Source organism: Apis florea, unplaced genomic scaffold (assembly GCF_048593485.1).
Source record: "Apis florea isolate Af1SG1 unplaced genomic scaffold, ASM4859348v1 contig_2291_pilon, whole genome shotgun sequence".
Lineage (NCBI taxonomy): Eukaryota > Metazoa > Arthropoda > Insecta > Hymenoptera > Apidae > Apis > Apis florea.
Genome location: NW_028256553.1, coordinates 1478335 through 1501077, shown reverse-complemented (window position 1 = coordinate 1501077; position 22743 = coordinate 1478335). Strand labels below are relative to the sequence as shown.

The 22743-nt window shown below is 25.5% G+C and overlaps 4 protein-coding genes across 10 annotated transcripts; 1 reads left to right on the top strand and 3 right to left on the bottom strand.

The window, feature by feature from the left end:
• Window positions 1–49: 49 nt before the first annotated feature.
• On the bottom strand, window positions 50–9583 carry LOC116413876 (hexokinase-2). 3 transcript variants are annotated; one of them, XM_086903400.1, is made up of 11 exons: window positions 9442–9582; window positions 5906–6379; window positions 5653–5747; window positions 3333–3486; window positions 2919–3137; window positions 2194–2513; window positions 2003–2115; window positions 1739–1897; window positions 1514–1653; window positions 1301–1434; window positions 50–1211 (listed from the first exon to the last, which is right to left on the bottom strand). In XM_086903400.1, exons 3-11 carry the CDS (start codon window positions 5734–5736, stop codon window positions 1122–1124), a joined length of 1413 nt encoding a protein of 470 aa, XP_086759526.1. In that variant the 5' UTR covers window positions 5737–5747; window positions 5906–6379; window positions 9442–9582; the 3' UTR covers window positions 50–1121. The 3 variants fall into 3 exon arrangements, with proteins under 3 accessions (XP_086759526.1, XP_086759527.1, XP_031776513.1); XM_086903401.1 differs by having other exon boundaries at window positions 9359–9495; XM_031920653.2 differs by lacking the exon at window positions 5906–6379 and having other exon boundaries at window positions 9442–9583.
• nompB (intraflagellar transport protein 88-like protein nompB) lies at window positions 7183–15130 on the bottom strand. 3 transcript variants are annotated; one of them, XM_086903397.1, is made up of 17 exons: window positions 14919–15130; window positions 14557–14774; window positions 14431–14481; window positions 14174–14349; window positions 13896–14091; window positions 13570–13787; window positions 13234–13465; window positions 12799–12956; window positions 12527–12713; window positions 12262–12448; window positions 12040–12187; window positions 11860–11971; window positions 11414–11774; window positions 11150–11344; window positions 9442–10794; window positions 7620–7970; window positions 7183–7453 (listed from the first exon to the last, which is right to left on the bottom strand). In XM_086903397.1, exons 2-15 carry the CDS (start codon window positions 14701–14703, stop codon window positions 10676–10678), a joined length of 2487 nt encoding a protein of 828 aa, XP_086759523.1. In that variant the 5' UTR covers window positions 14704–14774; window positions 14919–15130; the 3' UTR covers window positions 7183–7453; window positions 7620–7970; window positions 9442–10675. The 3 variants fall into 3 exon arrangements, with proteins under 3 accessions (XP_086759523.1, XP_086759520.1, XP_086759522.1); XM_086903394.1 differs by lacking the exon at window positions 14919–15130 and having other exon boundaries at window positions 14557–14693; XM_086903396.1 differs by lacking the exon at window positions 14919–15130 and having other exon boundaries at window positions 7648–7970; window positions 14557–14693.
• Window positions 15131–15560: 430 nt separating this feature from the next.
• On the top strand, window positions 15561–20771 carry CenG1A (Centaurin gamma 1A). Of its 2 annotated transcripts, XM_012494510.3 has the most exons (13): window positions 15561–15726; window positions 15832–16064; window positions 16167–16308; window positions 16432–16563; window positions 16833–16990; window positions 17065–17207; window positions 17290–17488; window positions 17582–17684; window positions 17767–17994; window positions 18084–18201; window positions 18363–18575; window positions 18664–18808; window positions 18904–20771. In XM_012494510.3, the coding sequence occupies exons 1-13, from the start codon at window positions 15561–15563 to the stop codon at window positions 19078–19080; spliced, it is 2157 nt and encodes a 718-aa protein (XP_012349964.1). In that variant the 3' UTR covers window positions 19081–20771. The 2 variants fall into 2 exon arrangements, with proteins under 2 accessions (XP_012349964.1, XP_086759524.1); XM_086903398.1 differs by lacking the exon at window positions 15561–15726 and having other exon boundaries at window positions 15963–16092.
• LOC100867031 (uncharacterized) lies at window positions 18010–22562 on the bottom strand. Of its 2 annotated transcripts, XR_015290740.1 has the most exons (13): window positions 22311–22554; window positions 22187–22241; window positions 21955–22087; window positions 21542–21776; window positions 21304–21468; window positions 21067–21240; window positions 20777–20981; window positions 20630–20709; window positions 20314–20552; window positions 19986–20213; window positions 19805–19917; window positions 19564–19713; window positions 18010–19045 (listed from the first exon to the last, which is right to left on the bottom strand). XR_015290740.1 is itself a non-coding variant. In XM_086903399.1 (12 exons), exons 1-12 carry the CDS (start codon window positions 22437–22439, stop codon window positions 19643–19645), a joined length of 1827 nt encoding a protein of 608 aa, XP_086759525.1. In that variant the 5' UTR covers window positions 22440–22562; the 3' UTR covers window positions 19460–19642. The 2 variants fall into 2 exon arrangements, 1 of the variants encoding a protein (XP_086759525.1); XM_086903399.1 differs by lacking the exon at window positions 18010–19045 and having other exon boundaries at window positions 19460–19713; window positions 22311–22562.
• Between the last annotated feature and the right edge of the window lie 181 nt (window positions 22563–22743).

The following is a 22743-nucleotide window of genomic DNA, read 5'->3' as shown; positions in this document are numbered from 1 at the left end:
TTTCAGCAATTTTCAAAATTTAAACATCGTAATAAAAATAGATGAACAATTTCTTGATTTTCACTTCAAATTTTATTATAATAATCTCATTCCGCTAGTACAAAAAACCGAATATCCTCGCAATTTACAAGATATAACAACATATTATACAAACATTTGTGTTCTCGAATGCTTACGCCATTTTTTTCTTATTTTGTACTTATTTTCCTGTCTTTTTATTTCAGTGCCTTTATTTAGTGATCCATATCACGATTCTTTCGCTCTTAACGTGAATACAATACTCGAGATATATCCACTTTCACAACATTAATTGTGAATATATCTTCTTTTAAACAATATACAATTACACTCATACATATCACATTTATTATAATGTACTAACAATAAGTGACCCATTTTTGACACTTTTAAATTATATAAGTTTTTATAATAATTCAGTGACTAAGATAATACTTCCTATAAAAGTTATTAAATTCTGGTATTTTATAAATATCAATTTATGAGATATACTTTCTTTTCCTAAATTGCGAGAAAAAATTTTCAATAAGTAAGATCAAATTGATCTTATGTATCGATGATAAAAAAGAACTATTTAATTAATAATAACACGAATATTAGAATATAGGAGCAATGTAAAAAGAATGATTTCTAATATTCGAACATAAACATTCAGGATATGATTTCCAAAAACGTTGTAAAATTCTAGCATTTTAAGAAAAATGTACAAACATGCAAAGACGCATGATAAAATCAATTCCTTTTAGGAATTATATTTTCTAAAGATTTTTTCATAAAAATACAATTTATAAATTTATCTCTTTCTTAAATATCACTACATGATTCAAAGTGAATAATGAAATGCTTTCAATTAGAATATTTTCACTATAACAATTTATATATGCAATAACTTTAAAAATATGAATAAAAATATATCTAAAAACTCTTTGAATATGGAAGATTGAAAATGACAACGATGATGTTATTAACATAGAGAATGTGACTGTACATTATTTAAAAATTATACTATACTCTGAACAATTGCTTAACTAGAGATCTGGTGCAAATCATTTACACAACTAACAAGAAACATACGCCAGCGTATTTGAAATTTTCTGTTACTACTAATCTAATCTATTCTGAAGTCTTTGTGCAATTGCGGCAACAAGTGCAGCACCTTTCCCACTTCCATCCTCAGCATGAATCATCTTGAACTATAAATTAATGATTAATCAAATAAAAAATAAAAATATAAAATTATATAAAAAATAATAATATAGAAAAAATATTCATTGTAGTATACTTTATGATCAGGAGCTAATAATGGAATGTACTGTTTGATCCATGTCTCCAGTCGAGGATGATGTTTGTATAGAGATCCGTCTACAGCGATTGTGACATGTTTTCTATCAATTCGCTTTAACAAAACTGCTAGGCCTAAATAAATAACAATAAATTAACAATTTAATATTGTTTATCTATTTACTAATTCAATTTCATCATTATCTAAACTTACATATTGAAACAAGAAGAGCTGCGCGATTAGATACTACTTCGCAAACATATTGTACAATTTTTACGTCATCTTTATCCGGAATGATACCAAACTTCATTAAAATTTCCTTCGTATTGTTATAATCACCATCTACAGAGTCTCTAAATTTCAGTATTCAATATAAATATATTAAATATTTGTACGATAGAAATGTATTATAAAATTTTCTAATTAGAAAAAACATACTGTTCAATATCAGATACTAAATCGCTGGTAAGATTGCCGGGAACCAAAAGAGATCCAGGTGTATGATCTCCTATGAATAGAAGGCCATCTTTGTATAATTTTGCAAGTACCACTCTTACAATCTCGCCCAAATATTTTCCACTAATATATTTTTCAAACCTGAAATTCGAAATATAATAATGTAATATATAAATAATAATTGTAATATAATAAATTTATCAAAAATTCTTATCTCTTATATTTTCCAATTGAATTTGTACTCACGTAAAAGAATTCACAATAAGCGAATTTGCATCATTTTCACGATCGAAATCTGTCTTGATAAAATCCAATACACCATTGTCTCCAAATGCACCCCATTCAATATCGATAATAACCTTTAATATACAATGAACAATTTAATCTTCAAAGAGAAATATTGCTTCTGTATCAAAAAAAATATTAAAAAAAGTTACTTGACGTTCTCCATGTCTCTCAGTCTCCCAGTGCTCAACTCTATCAGCTCGTTCAATATAACAAGCATTACTACCAGTACCTAATATAAGTCCAATTGCTGTATCAGGATCCAACGTTGATCCTTGTACAAGTGTTCCTGTAGTATCATTCAAAATTGCTACGACTTTCACTTTAGTATCTCCTCGACGATCCAAAGCTTCGCGCAATAATTTCACGGCATCTTCATTAACAACATCGGGACAATTGAAAGTTTTAGTCCAAGTCACTAATATTCCAATATCTAATGAATGTTGAATCATCGGGAAAGAGAATGTAAATCCTAAAAAAGTAAATTAATATAAATTGTATGCCCCAAAAAAATATTATTTATATTATATTATTATCGTATAAATTATATATATATATATATATATATATATATATATATCACGTGAAAAATCAAGTAATTTATAATTAATCGACAATAAGTATCATCCACTCGAATTCATAAAATCATTGTAAAACATAATACTCAAGATCTAAATCTATATCACAAAGTGCTTGAAAACATAAGAGCGATATACACTGATAAAAATTTTATTTGGACTTAAAGCAATTATAATTATTCTGAGATCATGAAATTAAAAATGATTTTCAAGCAACTACTCTTAAGTATAGACTTAATAATTAAACACACGTCTCACACGTGATTCTTTAGACGTATTAAACATTGACTTCAATTTACCAAGGGGAAGCTCTACATCTTGAAGACCCTGTGCAATGACGAAATCACTAACGCATTCCGCTAGATAATCAAACAGACGAATCCCCGAACCAACTCTCAAATCAGAGCTAATGTGATATTTCTTCACTTCTTCTCGTTTAGGTATACCATGATCCAATTCTAAAAGAAGAACTCGGAAATTCGTTCCTCCAAGATCCAATGCCAAATATAAGCCCTTTTCTGCAAATATTTTAAAATATCTTTAGCGTTATTTAACAAATATATAAAACTAAAAGTTGCAATTGTAAAGAACATATTATTAAATATATTATATTTAATATTTTGATAAATATTTAACATTTAACATTCTACAATTGTAAAAATTTCTATCGGAATATTATATAAAAGTTTTTATTAAAGAATATTTTTATCAACCTGTGCCATCGAGAAGTTCTGGAACATAAGTATTTTCCATCTGCAATGACGATGGTTGCTGATGAATTCCTTTATTCATTTCCGATTCAAACACATCTTGGATATTCTTCACAATTGTAGTCGAAAATTGTAGCCGTGCCAGTTTTTGCTCAATCTACAAATTAAATTAAATAACAAATAAATCTTTTTTATCTTATATGTAATCATAATCGAAAGCATTTGATCAAGACAACAATCACAAAATTTTCCACGAGTCATAAATTTTAATCTTTTGACAAACGATACAAACGATAGGAATTTTCGTAATTACTCTTTATTACGTGATCTCTAATGGAATTCTAATGGATGAAACAGAAGAAAAGATTACGTACGTATGTAGTCAGATAGCGAATCGCGATAAAAAATAATTATATTTGCAACAATGTAGTCTTTGAAGGAAGTTCTAATCAAACAACTTTTTAGAAGTACTATGTGCGCACGAATATATATAAAATATTTTATATATATTCAAGTTTATTATGTAAGAAAGATGATGTTATCGAGACTAATGAACGTTGCTATTTGTATCTAAATGCATACATTACATAGATCATTTCTATCAATTTCAATATCATCTCGATTATTTCCTGCTTCGAGTTTCGATGTACACAACTATAATATCGAAAACAGAGTTCTTATGATAGATAATATTAATATTTCACTTCCTCGAAGGTAAACTGGTTGCATTCAAGCAAACATCACCGCCAAGGTAAAAATTCTGAAAGTTGATATTAAATCGACGAATGAAAGACAAGAAAATATCTTGATCGAATAATTTTTTTACACGAACTAAACTCATCAGTAGATATCAATAGATGAAGAAAATATATTCATAAATTATTTTCTATATACATATATTTGTATGTATACTCGAGATAAGATATGAAACGAAATGACAATTTAAATGGAATGAAATTTATTACTTATATTCTTTCATGAATTGAATTGTCAACCAATGATAGTGATGAATAAAATTATTGCCATGTCCTGTTCCCGTGATAGTTATCTATTCTATATTAATTCGAAAAAGTCGAGGAAGAAGCTAAAGTGTGCGATCGTGTTAAAATAAGAATAAGTAAACAGAAATTGGCCATGACATTACAATCTACTTTAATCAAATGCAGAAAGAGTGTGTGGGTGACTCGTACTTATAATTGTGTGTGTTCTGTATACATTTATTATATGAGCCCACATAGACTTTACAATGTCGATTGTTATAAAATCTTTTTTGATCAAAGGGATAAGTAAACTTCAATTTTTAAACGAGGAACTGATAACAAGAGCGGATCAATATATCTATTAATTATTATTCGCTTCGTTGTTATCCGTTCTGTTGTTATATGAAACGGCATATCTTTGACGATAACTTATTTGAAAATCTTGAACTCTTAGTAAAAATTTCCTATGATAACCTTATATATGTCAAAGAGCATGATAAGCAAATGACTTATTTGCAACTAAATACGATATTGTTAATAACTCGTTGAATTTTCATTTTATTACTAAATTCAGTATCAGATTCTCTTATTTACAAAAAAAAATATATATTACTTGATTCTATTATTTGATTTTTTATTTTTTTCTTAAATCGAACTTTGCAAAAGAAAAAATTTTAAATTCTTATTAAAATATAGCAATATAGCAATATTGCTATGAATTAAATTCTATATGCACGATAAACGGTTACGTAAATTTTATATTTGTAAGTAAAATAAAGATATAAGAGAAGAAATTATTTTTGGTAAGAATTGTTACAAAGATCAATGCGAGCAAAAGTGAAAGTATATGTGTTCACAATCAATCAGTGTCAGTAAACTCTTAACAAGAATGTCGTAAGGTTAAGGACTCAGTGTTCACTATTTTTTGCATCGAGAATGATTCAATCTAGTCGACATTAATCGGTCAGATATCGATCAATTATATTATACTTATACAAGAAGTATTAGTACTGAGCAGAAAAAAATATATAACAGATATAAGTATTATTTAACTATTCGTTTTGTAAATTTTTGAAATAGTAGCAATAAGCAATCAAATAAGCAATAATAAATGATAAATGTTTGAATCGATTTCCATAACTTCGTATTACTTTGTTGAACATCATTCTTACCACGCATACGAACACACGATTACGATGGAACTCCGCATATCCTTTTATTTGTATATATAAGTATTTACAAGCGATGGAAGTTCACTAAGAATGGAAATTCGTTTTAAATAATCATGCAAGATATTGTTCATACGTCAGAATAATTATTATAAACATAATAATTTTACTTGCCTTATGTCGCTTTACGTTGTCCGAAAGCACCAAAGGTGCTACTTGAATCGCCTCGTGAAGGGCATTCTCTGTAGGGACGACCATGTCTTACTTATCTAGAAAAATGAATTAAAAAATTATATTTTAATGTATATATATATTAAACGTATGATAATTATAAAATTCGAATAATAAAAAGGAATACATATAAATGTCTTAAAAATTAATAATAGTATTTTTGTTAAGAAAAAAATTATGAGCAGTCCATACTCACCTGATTACCGCTTACGTTATCCTCAGATAGAAGATTTTTGAATGAGAGAAGCCACGCTACGAGACGAATGTGAATGAATTTACAAGACGGATGATAAGGTGTACGCGACGAGACAAATAGTCGCGTGGTTCTCCACAAGCACGAGAGACGTTCTGAGCACGAGTTAATGAGATCGCACCGTTTATTATTACTCGCTTATTTATTTTCCCTCCTTCCCTCGACATTCGGCAAAATGATAACGCCACAGTCACTATTAAACTAAAAGTTGAAAGTCCACGATATTTTATAACGTTTGATAACGAGCCGAATAATCGAGTCGTATGAATTATATCATCTCGTCTTCAAGAAGCAGCAGTCCGACGTTTTCTCTCTTCGGATCGATGCACTGCATTATAGTGATTCGAATAATGATCACTTTTACATCGTTTTCTTGAGTTTCTTAAATTAATAACTGGCGCAGCGATAACAGATAACCTATAACACGAATGTAATGCATTTAACGAGCTGAATCTGATATAGATATTTTGTAGATGCAAAAATGAAATTTGTCTGATCTAACTATATTGAGAAAAAAAATTAAAGAGTAATCGTATATCGTGAATCTGAATGATATTGACCTTGATGGAGAAGAAAGCACTATTCGCATTTTAATGTTAAATGTTAGAAGAAGATTACGATTGCTTGACCAATATCGTTATGAGACAGCCAGTTGTTCCAGGGGTCATCAACTATCATAATATTATCACTAAAGATAAAGAAGAAATATAGATGATCGTAACTTGTATATTCTTTCGAATAATTTTGTGATATATATATTTAATCAAAATATTTTGCTCGTATCAAGTTTTTTACATATCAAATGAAAAATTCAAAAGATAATCTCAAAAGATGAACCATGTGAACTTCGAAGAATGTTGTAATAATTACAGACAAGTTATACTGATCGCAGAATTTGAAGATATTTCACGAGAAATCTTATATGTTCACCACTATGTTCATTCACTAAACATATCTTATTGAAATTGTGATATTCAGATTCTTTTGATTCGACAAAAGAGAATATATATTGATCGTGAATGTAATTTTTTTGTGAACTTCTTGTATGTTGTATACTTTTGAAACTGAATGTTGTCTATACACGATGAACACGTGTATGTGAAATTAACGTGCATACATCGCGTATGCGCATTCGTATTGCAAGTACAGTCTTGTGCATAAATTGATCATTTGAATCGAGTGATTCATTGAACTTTTCGAATGAAAAAAGTAATTCGCTATTATGATATCACTATTATTGATTTATTTAAATTCTGAAACATAAACGAGATAATTTATTATAATATTAATATAATTATCGGTGTAAAAAAAGTTTGACATAATAACAAAAAAAAATGAGATCGAACAAATTTTGATAATATCAATATTAAGAACGTAAAAGTTGAAAAACCCGTTTAACAAACGAGATTCGCCGAACGATATACTCCTGTTCTTCACATATCATTGACATATATTATTTTTATTATTTTTCTTCATTCCGTAATTATTTATCTGTAATTTATAATAATAATGAAGTGTAAGAGAAAATAAATGATAGTATAATAGAAAAAAAGTAAATAGTAATTTTAAATTGAATAGTAAAAGAGTAGATTGATTAATCTATAGGAATCAAAATGAACAAAAAATATTTATAAATAATTACAAATTAGATCCATACCTACAATATAAATTCAATTATTACGCACGTTTTCAAGAATTAGATATTTGATGAATTGATTAATTTAATCGATAATCGTTCAGGTTCGACAATTTGCGATAGATTTTTCACGATCGATTATCAAGAGGAAAAGACACTATAAAATGTCACTAGAATAATATTCTTCGAGTCAGCAAAGTCGCTTCGAACGAAGCTCCATTAAAATCAATTGGAAGGTGCAAAGCGTCAACCAGGATAATTTAGCCACTTGACCTGATGTGATGAATCTAATCCACAGTGCAATACGCACACTCGTCATAGAGACCATCTTGACCATCACATTTCTAACGACACCTTCTTCGAATGATGGTCCTATAAGATGAATTATTACAATTATTTTTATTCTTTACCTATCACGATTAATAATCTAACATTTATTTCTTTTTATTATTTATCATTCCACTATCCATTTATTAACGAATATGATGTAAATAAAGTGTCATAAAAGTCATATAAACTGCGTGCACAACGATTGTCAAGCGCAGAGTACGGTCAATTTCGTACAAAATTAAAACTGTGAGCAATTTCGAACGCAGTGTCTGTACACGATAACAGATTACTCTTTCGTTAAGAGCATGAACGGTTATGTATGATCTTTACCGCATGAATTATAGAGCTTCCGTAAATTACAAGACCATTATCACCAAGGTCTCGAAATAAATCTTAATCGAATAAAATTCTCTTGAGACTCATTTTGTATTTTGGAATATTGAATTTATATCATTGAATATTATAATATTGAATTTTATTATTGAAATTATTTCTAAAAATTCTAAGTATTAAAATATTAAGATTTGATTAATCTAAATCGCGAAATTGTCATTTACTAAAGAAAAATCTTTTTATCTACTTTAATGATATCATATCGATATAAATCATAACTAATCAACAGATAATATAATTAATGTATTAAAATTATATAAAAAAAATTACACAATTAATTTGTATGAATATCGTAAATTCATAGGATCCTTATTTTTAGAAACTTTTAGATCCTTATTTCATAATTATTGATGAGATTAATAGATCCGAACAAGTTTCTAGATACATTCAAATAGCTATCAATCTTTTGCATTGATTCTTCGAGTTTGATAAAAGACAATAGAGAAATATATATTCTATACATAAAATGGTATGTCACAAGATAAAAAAAACAATTAATTTTTAATTCCAAAGGCATTAAAAATCATTTAATTGATTATTGTCATAAGTTTATTTTACAAAATTAATTTATACGATAATAATCGGACCAAGTGATAAGATATTTATTGAGAATAATCAATGTTTGACAAGTACAATATAAAAAGACATACTTCCTTATTGTCTTGTATTGTAGAATAAAATTGAATCATAAATGACAAGATTTAATAAAAAATGAAGAAAATGCAGCATGAATATGTACGAGATACGGCAATGATAATTTCTGAATTTTGAAAAGGTCGATAAATGCGACATTAAAACTGTGCAAATCCAGAAATACGTTAAATCGCGATGACAACACGTGCAGTATAACATTTCAAGGACCCACGTGGTCTCACCAACAAAATAAACATTGAATATGTTTTTACATTTAATTTCGCATATCGCTAATGACATCACATTTGAAATCAATTAAAAAAATATTAAATCTGCCAATCGATTCAAAAGCAATACATGATATTATGGTAGTATCAATTGCGTCTGAATAAAATCAAACATACTTCTATTGTCAAGGATCAACGAGCCTGATGGCGCCAACTAGTGCGTATGGCCTGTTCTAGAAAAACGAAAAACACAAGCTCACCCTAACACTTTCTACGTATGATTGCCAATTTCCGTGATCGCTTCAGCTCCTGATCTTCTATTCTTTGCAGGGTCCAGTTACTGGTCAGTGATTGTAAAGTTTCTCAAATTGTATCAGAACACGCACACGTATAAACACGTGGATTGAATATCGTAAAATGTACTCCGTTTCAGAGCAGCAACTGGTCGAGCCTCCAGATTCTCGCTTCCCCACTGCTCGAACTTCAAAACCGTATCGGTGCTTATTACATGCGCGCGCCTTTGCTCATACAAGCGTTTCAAGTTTCATATATGCGTACAACTACATATGGATTACGTTTGCGTATTTTTGTAGCATATAAGTATCTGTGTTATATCGCATGGATGTACACATACATGTATAAAACATCGCGTGCATTAATATCATATGATATTATAGTCATGATTCAAAACCGCGTAATACACATAAAGCAAAGATTTCTTCAGTATATAATCGTATAATTTACAATTTGTATGATTTTTTTTTCTGTTTTTCCATTACATCCATTATATTTTCAATTTGTATTCTTGTAATACGATAAATATATAATCCTTTGAAAAATTTTTTAAGAAAAGGATAAAAGGAATTGACTAAAAAAATATATGTAAATAACTTCTACGCAATAAGAATTTATTTAATATAAATTAAACGAACATATAGAAATTTAAAAAAAAACAGATTCCGAATACTTCTACAGATTCACATTATGTCAGTTGAATGGAGTTTGAATATAGCTGCAATAAAATAACATCCGTCTCCTAAACTACATAGGCTGAATGGAGTTTGATTAAATTGGTCAGCGTGTTTAAATTTAGATCGTTACAATTGCCGACCCTCATGGTTTCATAATGAATAGCACCATTCTATAGACAACCAACTTGCACTTCGAAATGATAATTATTAAAAGCACAATACTTCAATGATATATCGAAGTATGTTTTTCTACTTTAGTAGAAAATGTGAACAAATAATTAATTTAATTTCTGATATTGTTATAGTAAATTATCATGTAAAATTTAAATCATTGATATTAAAATATAATTAATTAAGTTATATAAATTTGTATCTTCATTTACTTATATTATTTAATTTTAAAATAAAAATATTGCAAAATTCTACTTTGTATTTAATTTTCGAATAATTTTCATTATAGTTTAACTAGTATTATGTTTACAAAAACAGTAAAATAAAAAGTTATAAATATAACAAATTTACATTATTCTGGTAATAGATCATCGCCAAGTTCTTCATCACCAAAATCATCATCTCTCTTTCCGGCAGACGTCATAGGACGAATAGGCAATGGACCAATAGGATCAACATAAGAGGGAATGCCTACAGAAAGTATTTTATATGCGCTCATAATTTAACTCCATTTTATAATCCATTTTATATTAATTTTTCATTGTAAAATATTTAAAAATTTGATAAAAAAAACTTTATATTGCTATACTAATCTGGGAATCATTATTCTATATATATATATATATATATACAGAAAACGAGAATAGACTGTTCAAAATAAGTACACTCATCTATCATCTATTCAATCCATTAGTTCAACTATTATCTGCAGATCATTCTTGTTAATGCTCATTTCAAATAAAGCTACGTATTTCTGATAACTATAGTAAATGTTCGATTTTGTACATATCTATTTTCTTACAAATTATAATAAACATGTACGTACCTGCTTGATCAGTTATATTAATTGTAGATTCCGTAATATTTTCAATTGCAGAAATTCGATTAGAACGAACGATATCAGCACTACTTAAACTTTGATTTTCTTTTCTAGTAAAAATGGGACTTGATCTATGATCTGAAATTACACTCATTCCAGAACCAGTTCGTGATGATGTTCCACTATTACTCCTTCTTGATCCTAAATATAAATATTAAACATTGTAATAATATTATATTTCATATAATTAAAAATATATATTATGTGCACCTGGTCTTGCTGATACTTGTCTGTCCTTTAATTCTTTCGCCTTTTCTGCGCGCTTTAATTCTGTTGCGTATAATTGTGCTTCTTTTAAGCCGAGATCACTACATAAACGAACTAAGAATTTTAAGCATTCAATATTTTCAGGAAACTTATTATGAATATCTTGATATTCTAAAACAGCTTTATGAAATTGACCAATTCGTCTTAAACATGCAGCAACAAGTAATCGCCATCTCGGTTCATCGGGAGCAAGTTCGACTGCTTTCTTGAAATAAACTAGTGCTTTTTCAGCAATTTGCATTGATACGAAATATGATCCAAGCCAATCGATTACTTCAAAATTAGCGGGAAAGAATCTATAAGACTATAAATACGAATATAAATTTCAATAATAAATATAATGTGAAAGAATAAAATAAAATATGCATATATATATAATAAAAATTTACATCACTATAAAATTGATATGCTTGTTGTTTATCTCCAGTAGCATCATACATTTCGCCTATTTTTTGTAAAACTCCAGGATCACATGGTATTATACCAAGTAATTGATTATACCTAATAATTAATAATCCATATTAAAATTAAATAAATTTAAAATATATATTTAAAAATAATCATAATACCAATCTGTTGCTTGATCTATGTCGTCCATAAGTTGATATAACTGGCCAATTTGATATACTGTTTGTGGATCATGCCTAACGATATTACGAACTTTCCAAAAGCATTCCAATGCTTCTTCATACATATTTTGTTTTTTATATACCAATCCTATTAAAGTTTAGATTTCATTAGATGTTTTATTAAATATTTATATATATATTATAATTATTAATAATATTTACCTAAATTATAAAGAGCTTGTATATGACTAGCATCTGTGTCTAATGCACATAAAAGAAGTTCTCTAGCAATATTTAATTCACCCTTTTTGATTGCACATGCTGATAAATTAACATAAGCTGCTGCATTATAACTATCTGCATTTCGAGCAATTTCTCCGCACTTTTCCGCCTGATCAAAATCTCCTTGCTAAAAATGACATAAGAATTATTTTATTATTCAATTATTGCATTTTATATGACATTAATAAAAACAAATATTTCTTACGAGAAAATAAATAAAGGAAAGCATAGTTGCAGCTGAACTATTAGCTTTACTTTCACGATTTTCAAATATTTTCAAGGTATCAATAGCCAACTGGGTATCTCGATTATGTAAAAATACCATAGCTTTATTTATTTCTAAGTCAGCAGCTAATAGACCATAAGCTGAAGACTTTATAGTATCTACACACCTTTATAAATTTTTATTATAATTAAAAAATAAAAACTTAAATTTTAAATTAGTACATATAGTAAAGTATTTTTTTAAATTTTTACCAAGCAAAACCAGCTGTAAGAGTATCTTCAATTACGGGTGCTATGAGTTTTGCAGCACAAAGAATAGTTCTTTCTGCTTCTGATTTTAATTCTTTCTCTAACTTAGATAAATCATCATTTTTTAAAATTTCATTCAATATATTAAAAGCGACATCATCCTAAAAAATAAGATAACAAGATTTAAGCAAAAAATCAAAATAAATATTTTATTAAAATTTAATTAATGTACATTTACATTGTGCTCAGAAGATATTGTATTATCAATAAACTTGAAATTGCTACGCAAAAGTATTAGTGCATAAAATCATAACATTTATTCATATATGTTTCTCTATATTATTTAAAATATGAGAATAAATAATTATAGCTATTGAGTATGGGCAGTGCTTAAAAAAACACATGGCATAGTGATGTTTATAAACGTGCCCAACTCACTGTACTTATATTATATCTGTCCTCCTGATCTATGTTAAGTTGAACCTCTAACAATTCTAAAAATGATCTTTTCATTTTATCCCTATGAGACAATGCAAAATGACATAAAACAGCATGCAAGCCTGCTTTAAATTCAGGTCTTTCTTTCATAACCCATTCAAAACTATTAGCTGCTTCTTCTAAACGACCCATTTGTACAAATAGCATTCCAATGTTATGCATTATTTTTATTCTGTGAATTATTTAATAAGTTAATGTTAATATCAGTAAGGAATAAAATCCTAATATTAATTAAATCAAATAACTTCTTACAATAACCTGCAATCATCTTATTACCTTAAATCTTTATGAGCTGCTGGAGCTTGATCAAATGCCATTCTGTACATTTTAATTGCTTGAGATAATTGTCCCATTTTAACATATATATTTCCCATATTTACTTTTAATCTAGCACTATTACTGAACATTCTATTTCTTGTTATAGCTTGATAAGTTGCTATCGCTTCAGTAAACATATTATTGTTAGTATATTGAGTTGCTAAATTGAAAATGACCTGAAATATTATAATATATTAATAATTATATTATATTATATTATATTAATATTTTTTATGAAAATTAATAGTTCATTTTATAATTATAAAACAAAATTTAATTCTTACAGCAAATGTTAAATCTACATTATGATTATCACTAAGTCCAGCTTGTTCTTGTAATCTAATAAGAGTTCTTTCTCTTGAAGATGCTTCTCTTGCTCTCTCTAAAGCTACTTTTGTATTATTTTTATATGCTGCTTCTACTGAACTTTCTATTAAATCCATAATTTTTTTTTCAGCTACTTTTATTTTTTCTTCAGGTCTTTATAAATAAATATTGAAATTGTTTTTTAAAATTATATTACAATTTAATTTTATCTTATTATTAATCATTACAATCTTACGTGTCATCCTTTCCATTTTCTAAAGGTGGTGCAGGTCCTTTAGCAGAACTACTCATATTTAATGGATCAAATGTTTGACGTATACTACTAGTATAACCAGCACCTCTGACTGCAGTCATTGGCCTAAGTCCACTAGTAATAGAACGCATAGACACACTAGTACCACTTCTATGAAACTAAAAAATATTAAGATTACATATTGTAATAATATTATAAAATATAAATAAAATATAATATAAAAAAATATATTTACTTACTCCTGTTGATGTACCTAAACGCATAGCACTTCCTGGCATTTTTGGTGTGAACTATATAATTAAAAAACTAATTATGATTTAATTCAATTATACAATTTTATTACAAATATATTTATTATTACTTACAATTAATCTTTTTGCATAACTTGTATTGAGTGTTTCTTGGAATAATTCATCTTGTTCAAAATCTTTAATACTATATATTGATGGGTAATCATTATATCCATCATAGATATCATCATCAATTTGTACATTAGCCATTGCTAATATCATTGAAAATTTTTTTTTTTTACTTGTGAAATTATAAATCAAATACTTATAAAAGTATATTTTAAGTAAAATAACTATAAATTATATAACTTAATAAATAAAACTCGATAATACTTAAATTTAATGGTATTTTTTTAATTTATCTATATAAAATATAATTGAAAAATACGCTTTATAAGAAATACTTGATTAATTCATGCGCTGAATTATATACAAACCTTATCTAGTTACATCTATGTTTATAATATTAATAGATTTAATTATTTTTGTATTATTACAAAGTATATTTATTGTAATTAGTTTAATAAACATGAATTTTTATGAGAATAATTACCAATAAATGTCAAATTGTTACAGTTATTTGTAAATAAAAATACACTGTACTGTAATAACATTCAATTGCATTCTGCAACGGTACTTAACATTTATTGGTTGGCAATGTAGGTCTTCGTGCACTTTTTGGGAGACAGATCTATAAAATCATGAACGTAATGAACTTTCATATAATCTTTACGTAAAAAAAAAAAAAAAAATATTTTAACAACGTATATTATTTTCAATAAACTTTCTCTCTACTCTTGCAATACATTTAATTTGTAAATATCATTAATTTTTTGTTAGTAATTTGACAGTACATTCTGCATTTGTTTCCAAAAAGGCGGGGTTACTTTATGTAGTGCTAAATAACCTGTTTTCAATAATATTGATAAATAGATGAATTTGACATGTGTTATATGATAATAGATAAGTTTCAATTGATATCATGTAAAAACATTTTAATCATTGATTCAAATACAATACAGTTCAACACTGTATCTGTAATGTGATTTTGAAAAATAACTTAATGCTATTTTAAGAAAATGACAACTGAACAAAGTGGACACGATCATTCTCTTGCAATAAGACAAGAAATACAACGTTTTGAAAGTGTTCATCCATCAATTTATGCTATTTATGATTTAATAGATCTTATTTCTGACACACACATTGCAAAACAAATTCGTGAACATGTTGTTGCAATTGAAGGTATAATATATATTTTTTATTAAGAAAAAAAAAATTATTTATATTTCATAGTTTTAAATTTTTTTTTTCATATAAAATTATTAAAATAAAATCTTTTCTTAACAGATTCCTTTGTTAATAGTCATGAATGGACATTGGCTAGAGATGTTCCAGAATTACATTTGGGAATTATTGGTTCATCTGACTCAGGAAAATCTGCTTTAGTTCATAGATATTTAACTGGTTCTTTTATGCATGAAGAATCTCCAGAAGGTGGTCGCTTTAAAAAAGAAATCTTTATCAATGATCAGAGTTATCTCTTGTTAATTAGAGATGAGGGTGGAGTACCAGAATCACAAGTATAGAAATATATATATATCTCCATATGTGCATATATTATAAAATATAATATATATATTTTTACATTTGATAATATTTAACAAAAATATTATTTATTCCAGTTTTCTGCTTGGATAGATGCTTTATTACTTGTATTTAGTTTAGAAAGTGAAGAAAGTTTCTCAATAGTTTGCAGTTTTTATAATAGAATGTGTTCATTTCGAAATATGTCAGAAGTACCAAAAATACTTGTAGGAGTTCAAGGTAATATTTAACATTTTTCTTATTTGCAAAAGTATTCCTTATTATATTATATATTTTATTATATATTATTATATTATATTTTATATTATTAATATATAATTAAATAATATTTGTTATATTTAGATTCAATTAATGATTCTAATCCCAGAGTTATAAAAGATGTTAGACCACGAAAATTGGCATGTGATTTAAGATGTCCTTATTATGAAACATGTGCTATTTATGGTTTAAATGTTGAAAGAGTATTTCAGGATGGTAAATAGTTTGAAACAATTTTTAAAATTGTATAAACTTTAATTTTCATTAAAAATTTATATGTAATTTTTGTAATATTGTAAAAGTTCATAGTATCTATAATAATATATATATTAGTTATATATATCAGTATCTATATGATTATATATATATATATATATATATATATATATATATTATCATTCATTTTTATTATATTTTTTCTTACATCATACTATTATGCTTCAGTGACTTTGATGATTATTTTGAGAGTATTCTGAATATTACAGTGTGTCAAAAAATTATACAACATATATCTGCAAAGCATTATCGATGTAATGGACAACAAGTAATAGACAATGAAACAAAGTATCCTGTTGCAATGATTGCCAAAAATACACAACTTCTGACCAAAGAAATGGAAGCAACAAATTCATCAAAATTAAATGTAAGTTATAATCTTTTTATGTATATAAGTTATATCAAATTAAGAAGTTTGTATAATAAATTATATTTGTATAGACATCAGATAAAGATGAAGATTCTAGATCATTTCATAACAGTACCTCTCAAAATGATTCTGGAATAATTGGTGATAATTTTCATAATACACAGAATCAACATGGAGATTTTAGATCTTCCATTTTAACACCAACTACTATCAGGTTTTTAATATAATTTTCATAAAATTATATATACTTTTTTCTTAAGAAAAATAAAATTGAATATTTTATTTTTATGATGTAGGAAATTTAGAAGAAAGTCTAATATATTTACTCCATCAAAAAAAGAAAAGTATAATATGGGTGAAATGGGTGTTGGCAGAGAAATACCTGTTAAACAAGGATATTTGTTTAAACGCAGTAGTAAATCTTTAAAAGAATGGAAAAAGAAATATGTTACACTATTAGAAGATGGTCGTTTAACTTATCATTCCAGTTTACATGTAATTATCCAATAACTAAATATTTCTTTAATAGCAAATTACATATTATGTTTGAAATATATATATTTATATTTGTTTATTTGCTTTTTTTAGGATTATATGAACGATACTAATGGTAAAGAAATATTATTACAATATGTGACTGTGAAAGTGCCTGGTAAAACGCCTAAAGGTTCTAAATCATCCAATGCTCAAGGTATTAAATCATATTATATTCTATTTTTTTAATTCTAAATAGATTAATTTTAGATTTTAATATATATATTATATTTTTACAGAAGATAGCTTTGAATTTTCTATCATTTCATTAGAAAATAAGACATGGCATTTTGAAGCAAATAATGCAGAAGATAGAGATAGTTGGATTTCTGCTATAGAACAACAAATATTATCAAGTTTACAAAATAGTGATGGTGAAAAAAAGAATGAAACTGATGCTTTCAAAATGCATTGTATAAGAAACAAAGTATCAGGAAACGATGCTTGTGTAGATTGTGGAGCACCTAGTAAGTATATACATATTTATTTATAAATTTATTAGAACAATCTTGGTTTTATTTTTGATACATAATTAATAATTCTAATAAAATTTTAGATCCAGATTGGGCTAGCTTAAATTTAGGTGTATTAATGTGTATTGAATGTTCAGGAATACATAGAAATTTAGGTTCACACATATCAAAAGTTAGATCCTTAGATTTGGATGATTGGTCGTAAGTGTGATACTTGTATAATAATTAATTCATAATAGATAATTTTTTACTCTATTTGAAATAAATACAATAAAAATATTAATATTATTATCTGTTCTTATATGTAATTATATTATATATGCATATATAGCAGCATAAAATAACCTTGATATTAATTTTAGCGCAGGTCAGTTAAGTGTAATGTTAGCTCTTGGCAATGATATAGCAAATAGTGTGTGGGAATATTGTCTAAATGGAAAACAGAAACCAAATTCAGATTCTCCTAGAGAAGAAAAGGAACAATGGATCAGATGGAAATATGAAGATAAAATTTTTTTACCACCAATTAATCCAAACATTTCTCTAGGGAAGTTGCTTATTGATTCAGTCTGCCGGTAATTACTTTAAAACTTTGAAAAAATTATATTATTATAAATAATTATTACATAATTTATTATGTATATTAATGTAAATATAATGTAGGGGTGATATGAGAGCATTTACATTGTGCTTAGCCAGATGTAGTTACGAAGATATTAATATGCCTGTTAGTATGGAGGATTTAAGAACACCTTTGCATTTGGCTTGTGCCACAGGAAATTTAGCTATGGCACAACTTCTTATATGGGTATATATTCACTCTTGAATAATTATGAATAACTATATATATTATATTATATAGTATTAAAAATTAAATATTTTTATATTATTGAATAATTACAGCATAAAGCAAATCCTCAAAATTTAGATCATGAAGGACGTACGTGTATGTCATATGTACGAGCACTTGAAAGAACGCTTGACAATTCATCGGATTCTATGGAAATGCAGAAACTTCTTGAAGTACTTGAACAAGCTAGTGTTTCTGGAATAGATGATGTAGAAACTTCTCAGTATTAAGATTGTTTACATTACGTACTTATTTTGCATGTAAAGCCATACTTTAATTAATGGCTTAGAGTTGATAACTTTCATTATCATTAACAGTACTGATATTCAGAAAAACTACCAAAGTATGTTAAATGAATTTGAAGTATAAAACTACAAAATAGAAAATTTATGTTACAATATATATCTTTTTAATGATGGCTATAAATCTCATAAGAAATTTGATCAAATATTTTAACAAATATAACATACTTTGCATATATATTTGTACATTGAAAAGTAGTTTGAATTAAAAATATAATTCATATTATTGTATTTAATAAGGTTTAGGTCAGTGAAAGTAATGTCTAATAGTAAATTGGAGTGTACATTATCAATGACTGAGAGTACAAACACTCATAAATCTAGTTATATTTATATATTGAATACATTTAATGTATTTGAAAAATGCTTTTATAATTTTTATTTTATTAATTATGAATTAAATGTAATTACCTCGCAATATAATTGGACTTATTTTGATACCTGACCAAACTTGGAATTTCGTTTTATTAAAATTTTTTAAAATCAATTCTTATTTAAATTTATTAGATGAACAAATTGCATTTATTACATAATATCCTTCATCTATCATATCCGAATTATCTAAAAAAAAAAAAAAATATTAAAATATACATATATATAAATAGTATATATATATACTAAAATATTAAGTTTTTAATCTATAAAATTTTACCTAATTCATATATATTTGTTGGAAAAATCGGTGATTCACTGTAATATTTAATTGTTGTTAATTTTGTTAATTTAGATTGAGATGAAAGTGAAATCCTTCGTATACTTGGGACTCTGAAAATAACATAATAATAATTATAAACAATATAATTTACTAGAATTATTAAAATTATCAAACTTACTTATTTAAATTATTAATTGCTGAAAGAGGAAGAGGAGTATGTAAAATATAAATTTTGTTTTGATGTAAATCATCACAACTTTTTATGGGTGATTTTTCACCAATATATTGTTTATAAACACAAGAAAATAAAATTCTTAGATCATCACTTGAACATTCTAAATTATCTTGTATTAATAACATAAATTCCAAACATATGTGAATTTGTACTAAATATAGTAGTCTTTTTCTGAAAGATATATTTATGTATACATTAACATATACACGTATACACATATATATATATACAGATCAAATATAATATAATAAATAACTTTTTTTATATATACCTATAAGTATCAATTGTAAATTCATCACATAAAGTATTTTTTAATTTTTGTTGAATATCGTGCAATTCGTCGAATCTTGAATTTATTAAAATATATATGTAATCTTTGTATAATTTTTCAAAACCCATATCTATGAGATATTCTAATGGTAAACTACCAGATAAGAAATGTGAAATTATTTTTTGCTGTTGTGGATTGTTAATTATTTTAGAAAATTTTGTTGAATTTGTAAAATTAACCTAATATTTATCAATTACATAATTAATTAAATTTAATGTAAAGTAAATTTAATTTTTTTTTAATTCATATATTATACCTGTGGTAAACAATCATTTATTATAATTTCTTCAAGCACTGTATGAATGCATTTTATGATTTCAAAATAATTTGAATTCTCTGCAAATATGAATATTGTTTTATGTAAAGATATGAATATAAATATATTTAGTTAACATATACTTACTTATCAATAATTCCCATAAAATATCTGTAAAATCTAAATTATGTCTTAATGGTAAACTTTCTACACATTGATAAATTCTTATTTCATTTTCTAAATTTTCTTCATTTAAAAAATTTATTTTGTGTGCTTTAATATTATCAGATTTTCTAAAGCTATAATCTCCATTTAACAAAAGATTTAAATTATTTAATACTACATCATGTTCCTATTTATAACATAAAAAGTGATGAAAATAATATTAAACTTTAAAATATTACAAATATTTTAAACATAACAATAATTTTATATACTTCATTATATGGATTTATAAAATTCTGTGGAAATTTCAAAGGAATTGAATTGTAATGAGAACTTATGTTCTTTGTGTAATCTTCTACTATATTCAAATATTGATTTAATAATAATAATTGCTTCCATAATTCTTTTAAAGGACTATTATTTGAATTTGTAGGAATTTCTGCAATCTAAAACAGAAATAGAAAAAAATAATTAAAAAAAAAATATATTTAATTCATTATTAATCTTACCAAATTATTTTTGGATGCTCTTGTAACTGGATATAATGATAAACTACAAGTATCTACTTCTATACTTAGACTTCCTTCAAAATTATTTTTTATATTATTATCCTTATTAATTATTTTTTCTTTTGTTCCAAATAAATCAAAAGTATTAAATGCAGAAACACTAATCTAAATATAAATAAATAAAATATATTATAAATATAAACATAAAAATAAATTTTTAAAAAAAATTAATACTGACATCTTGTTCACATGCATGTGAAAATTCCAAATGTTGCTGAAAAATTTTAGAGGAAGATTCTTTTAAAAATTCAAAAGTTTCAATCTCAGCTGAACAAACTTCTATTGTAGTAAACCATTCTTCTTCAATCATTGTACCTAATAATCTACTTCTTTTATTATCTTTACCATCACAAAGAGCAAATATTAAAAAGAAAGAATCATTTATAGATTCAATGCATGCATTCAATGCAGTACTAAAATAAAGTCATATTATAAGAATAACTAATAACTAATATATTATAAATATTATATAATAATATTATAATATATAAATTATATAAATTATAATAAATATTATATAATTATAAATATAATATATAATTAAAATTATAATATTACAAATAATTATTGTTATATTTTTTATTAATTTACCATGCTTCTGTTCTATTTAATGGTAAATATTTTTCTTCTTCTTTGTACCAATTTTGTTTTATCAAAATTGTACTATTTTCAAAATCATCTTCTCCAAATGAATACTTCAAAGGTGAACCAGTAATTTCAAATTCTAAAATAATATATATATATATATATAAAACTAAATAATTTAATTAAATAATATATGAATTTAAATATATGAAACAAATTATTTACATAAAAAACTTACGATTTGAGTGATCAGCATCGATAAATTTTGAACAATTATCAATAGATTTACAAGCCTGATAAATAATAAATGAGTGTTTAACAAAATAAAATTTTTTTTAAAAAATTATAAATGTATAACATACTTCTTTATATAAAATAACATACGGCGTATTTTTGAATTGTGGAAAAATTCGAGTCACGTATGATAAACAAATTTTTTCTATTTTTATAGATGGATCTAATATTTTTCGCAATGATTCAAGTTCAAACATTATGATAATTATTTAGAATTTATGTTATAGAACTACAACTTATAGAATTCTTTCAAAATATATATTTGAATTAAAGTTATTTAAACGTTACTTGAAATATTGCGTTCAAAAATGCATCATAATATGATTTAAACTATATTTTAATACTATAAATTTTAAATTTCAATATTTAAAGCTTGATATTGAAATAACTTTAAAATTTAATATATATATATTTATATATTATAAATATAATCGAAAACATATATACATTTGGAAAAAATATATATATATAATAATATATTATGTATTCAAAGATAATATT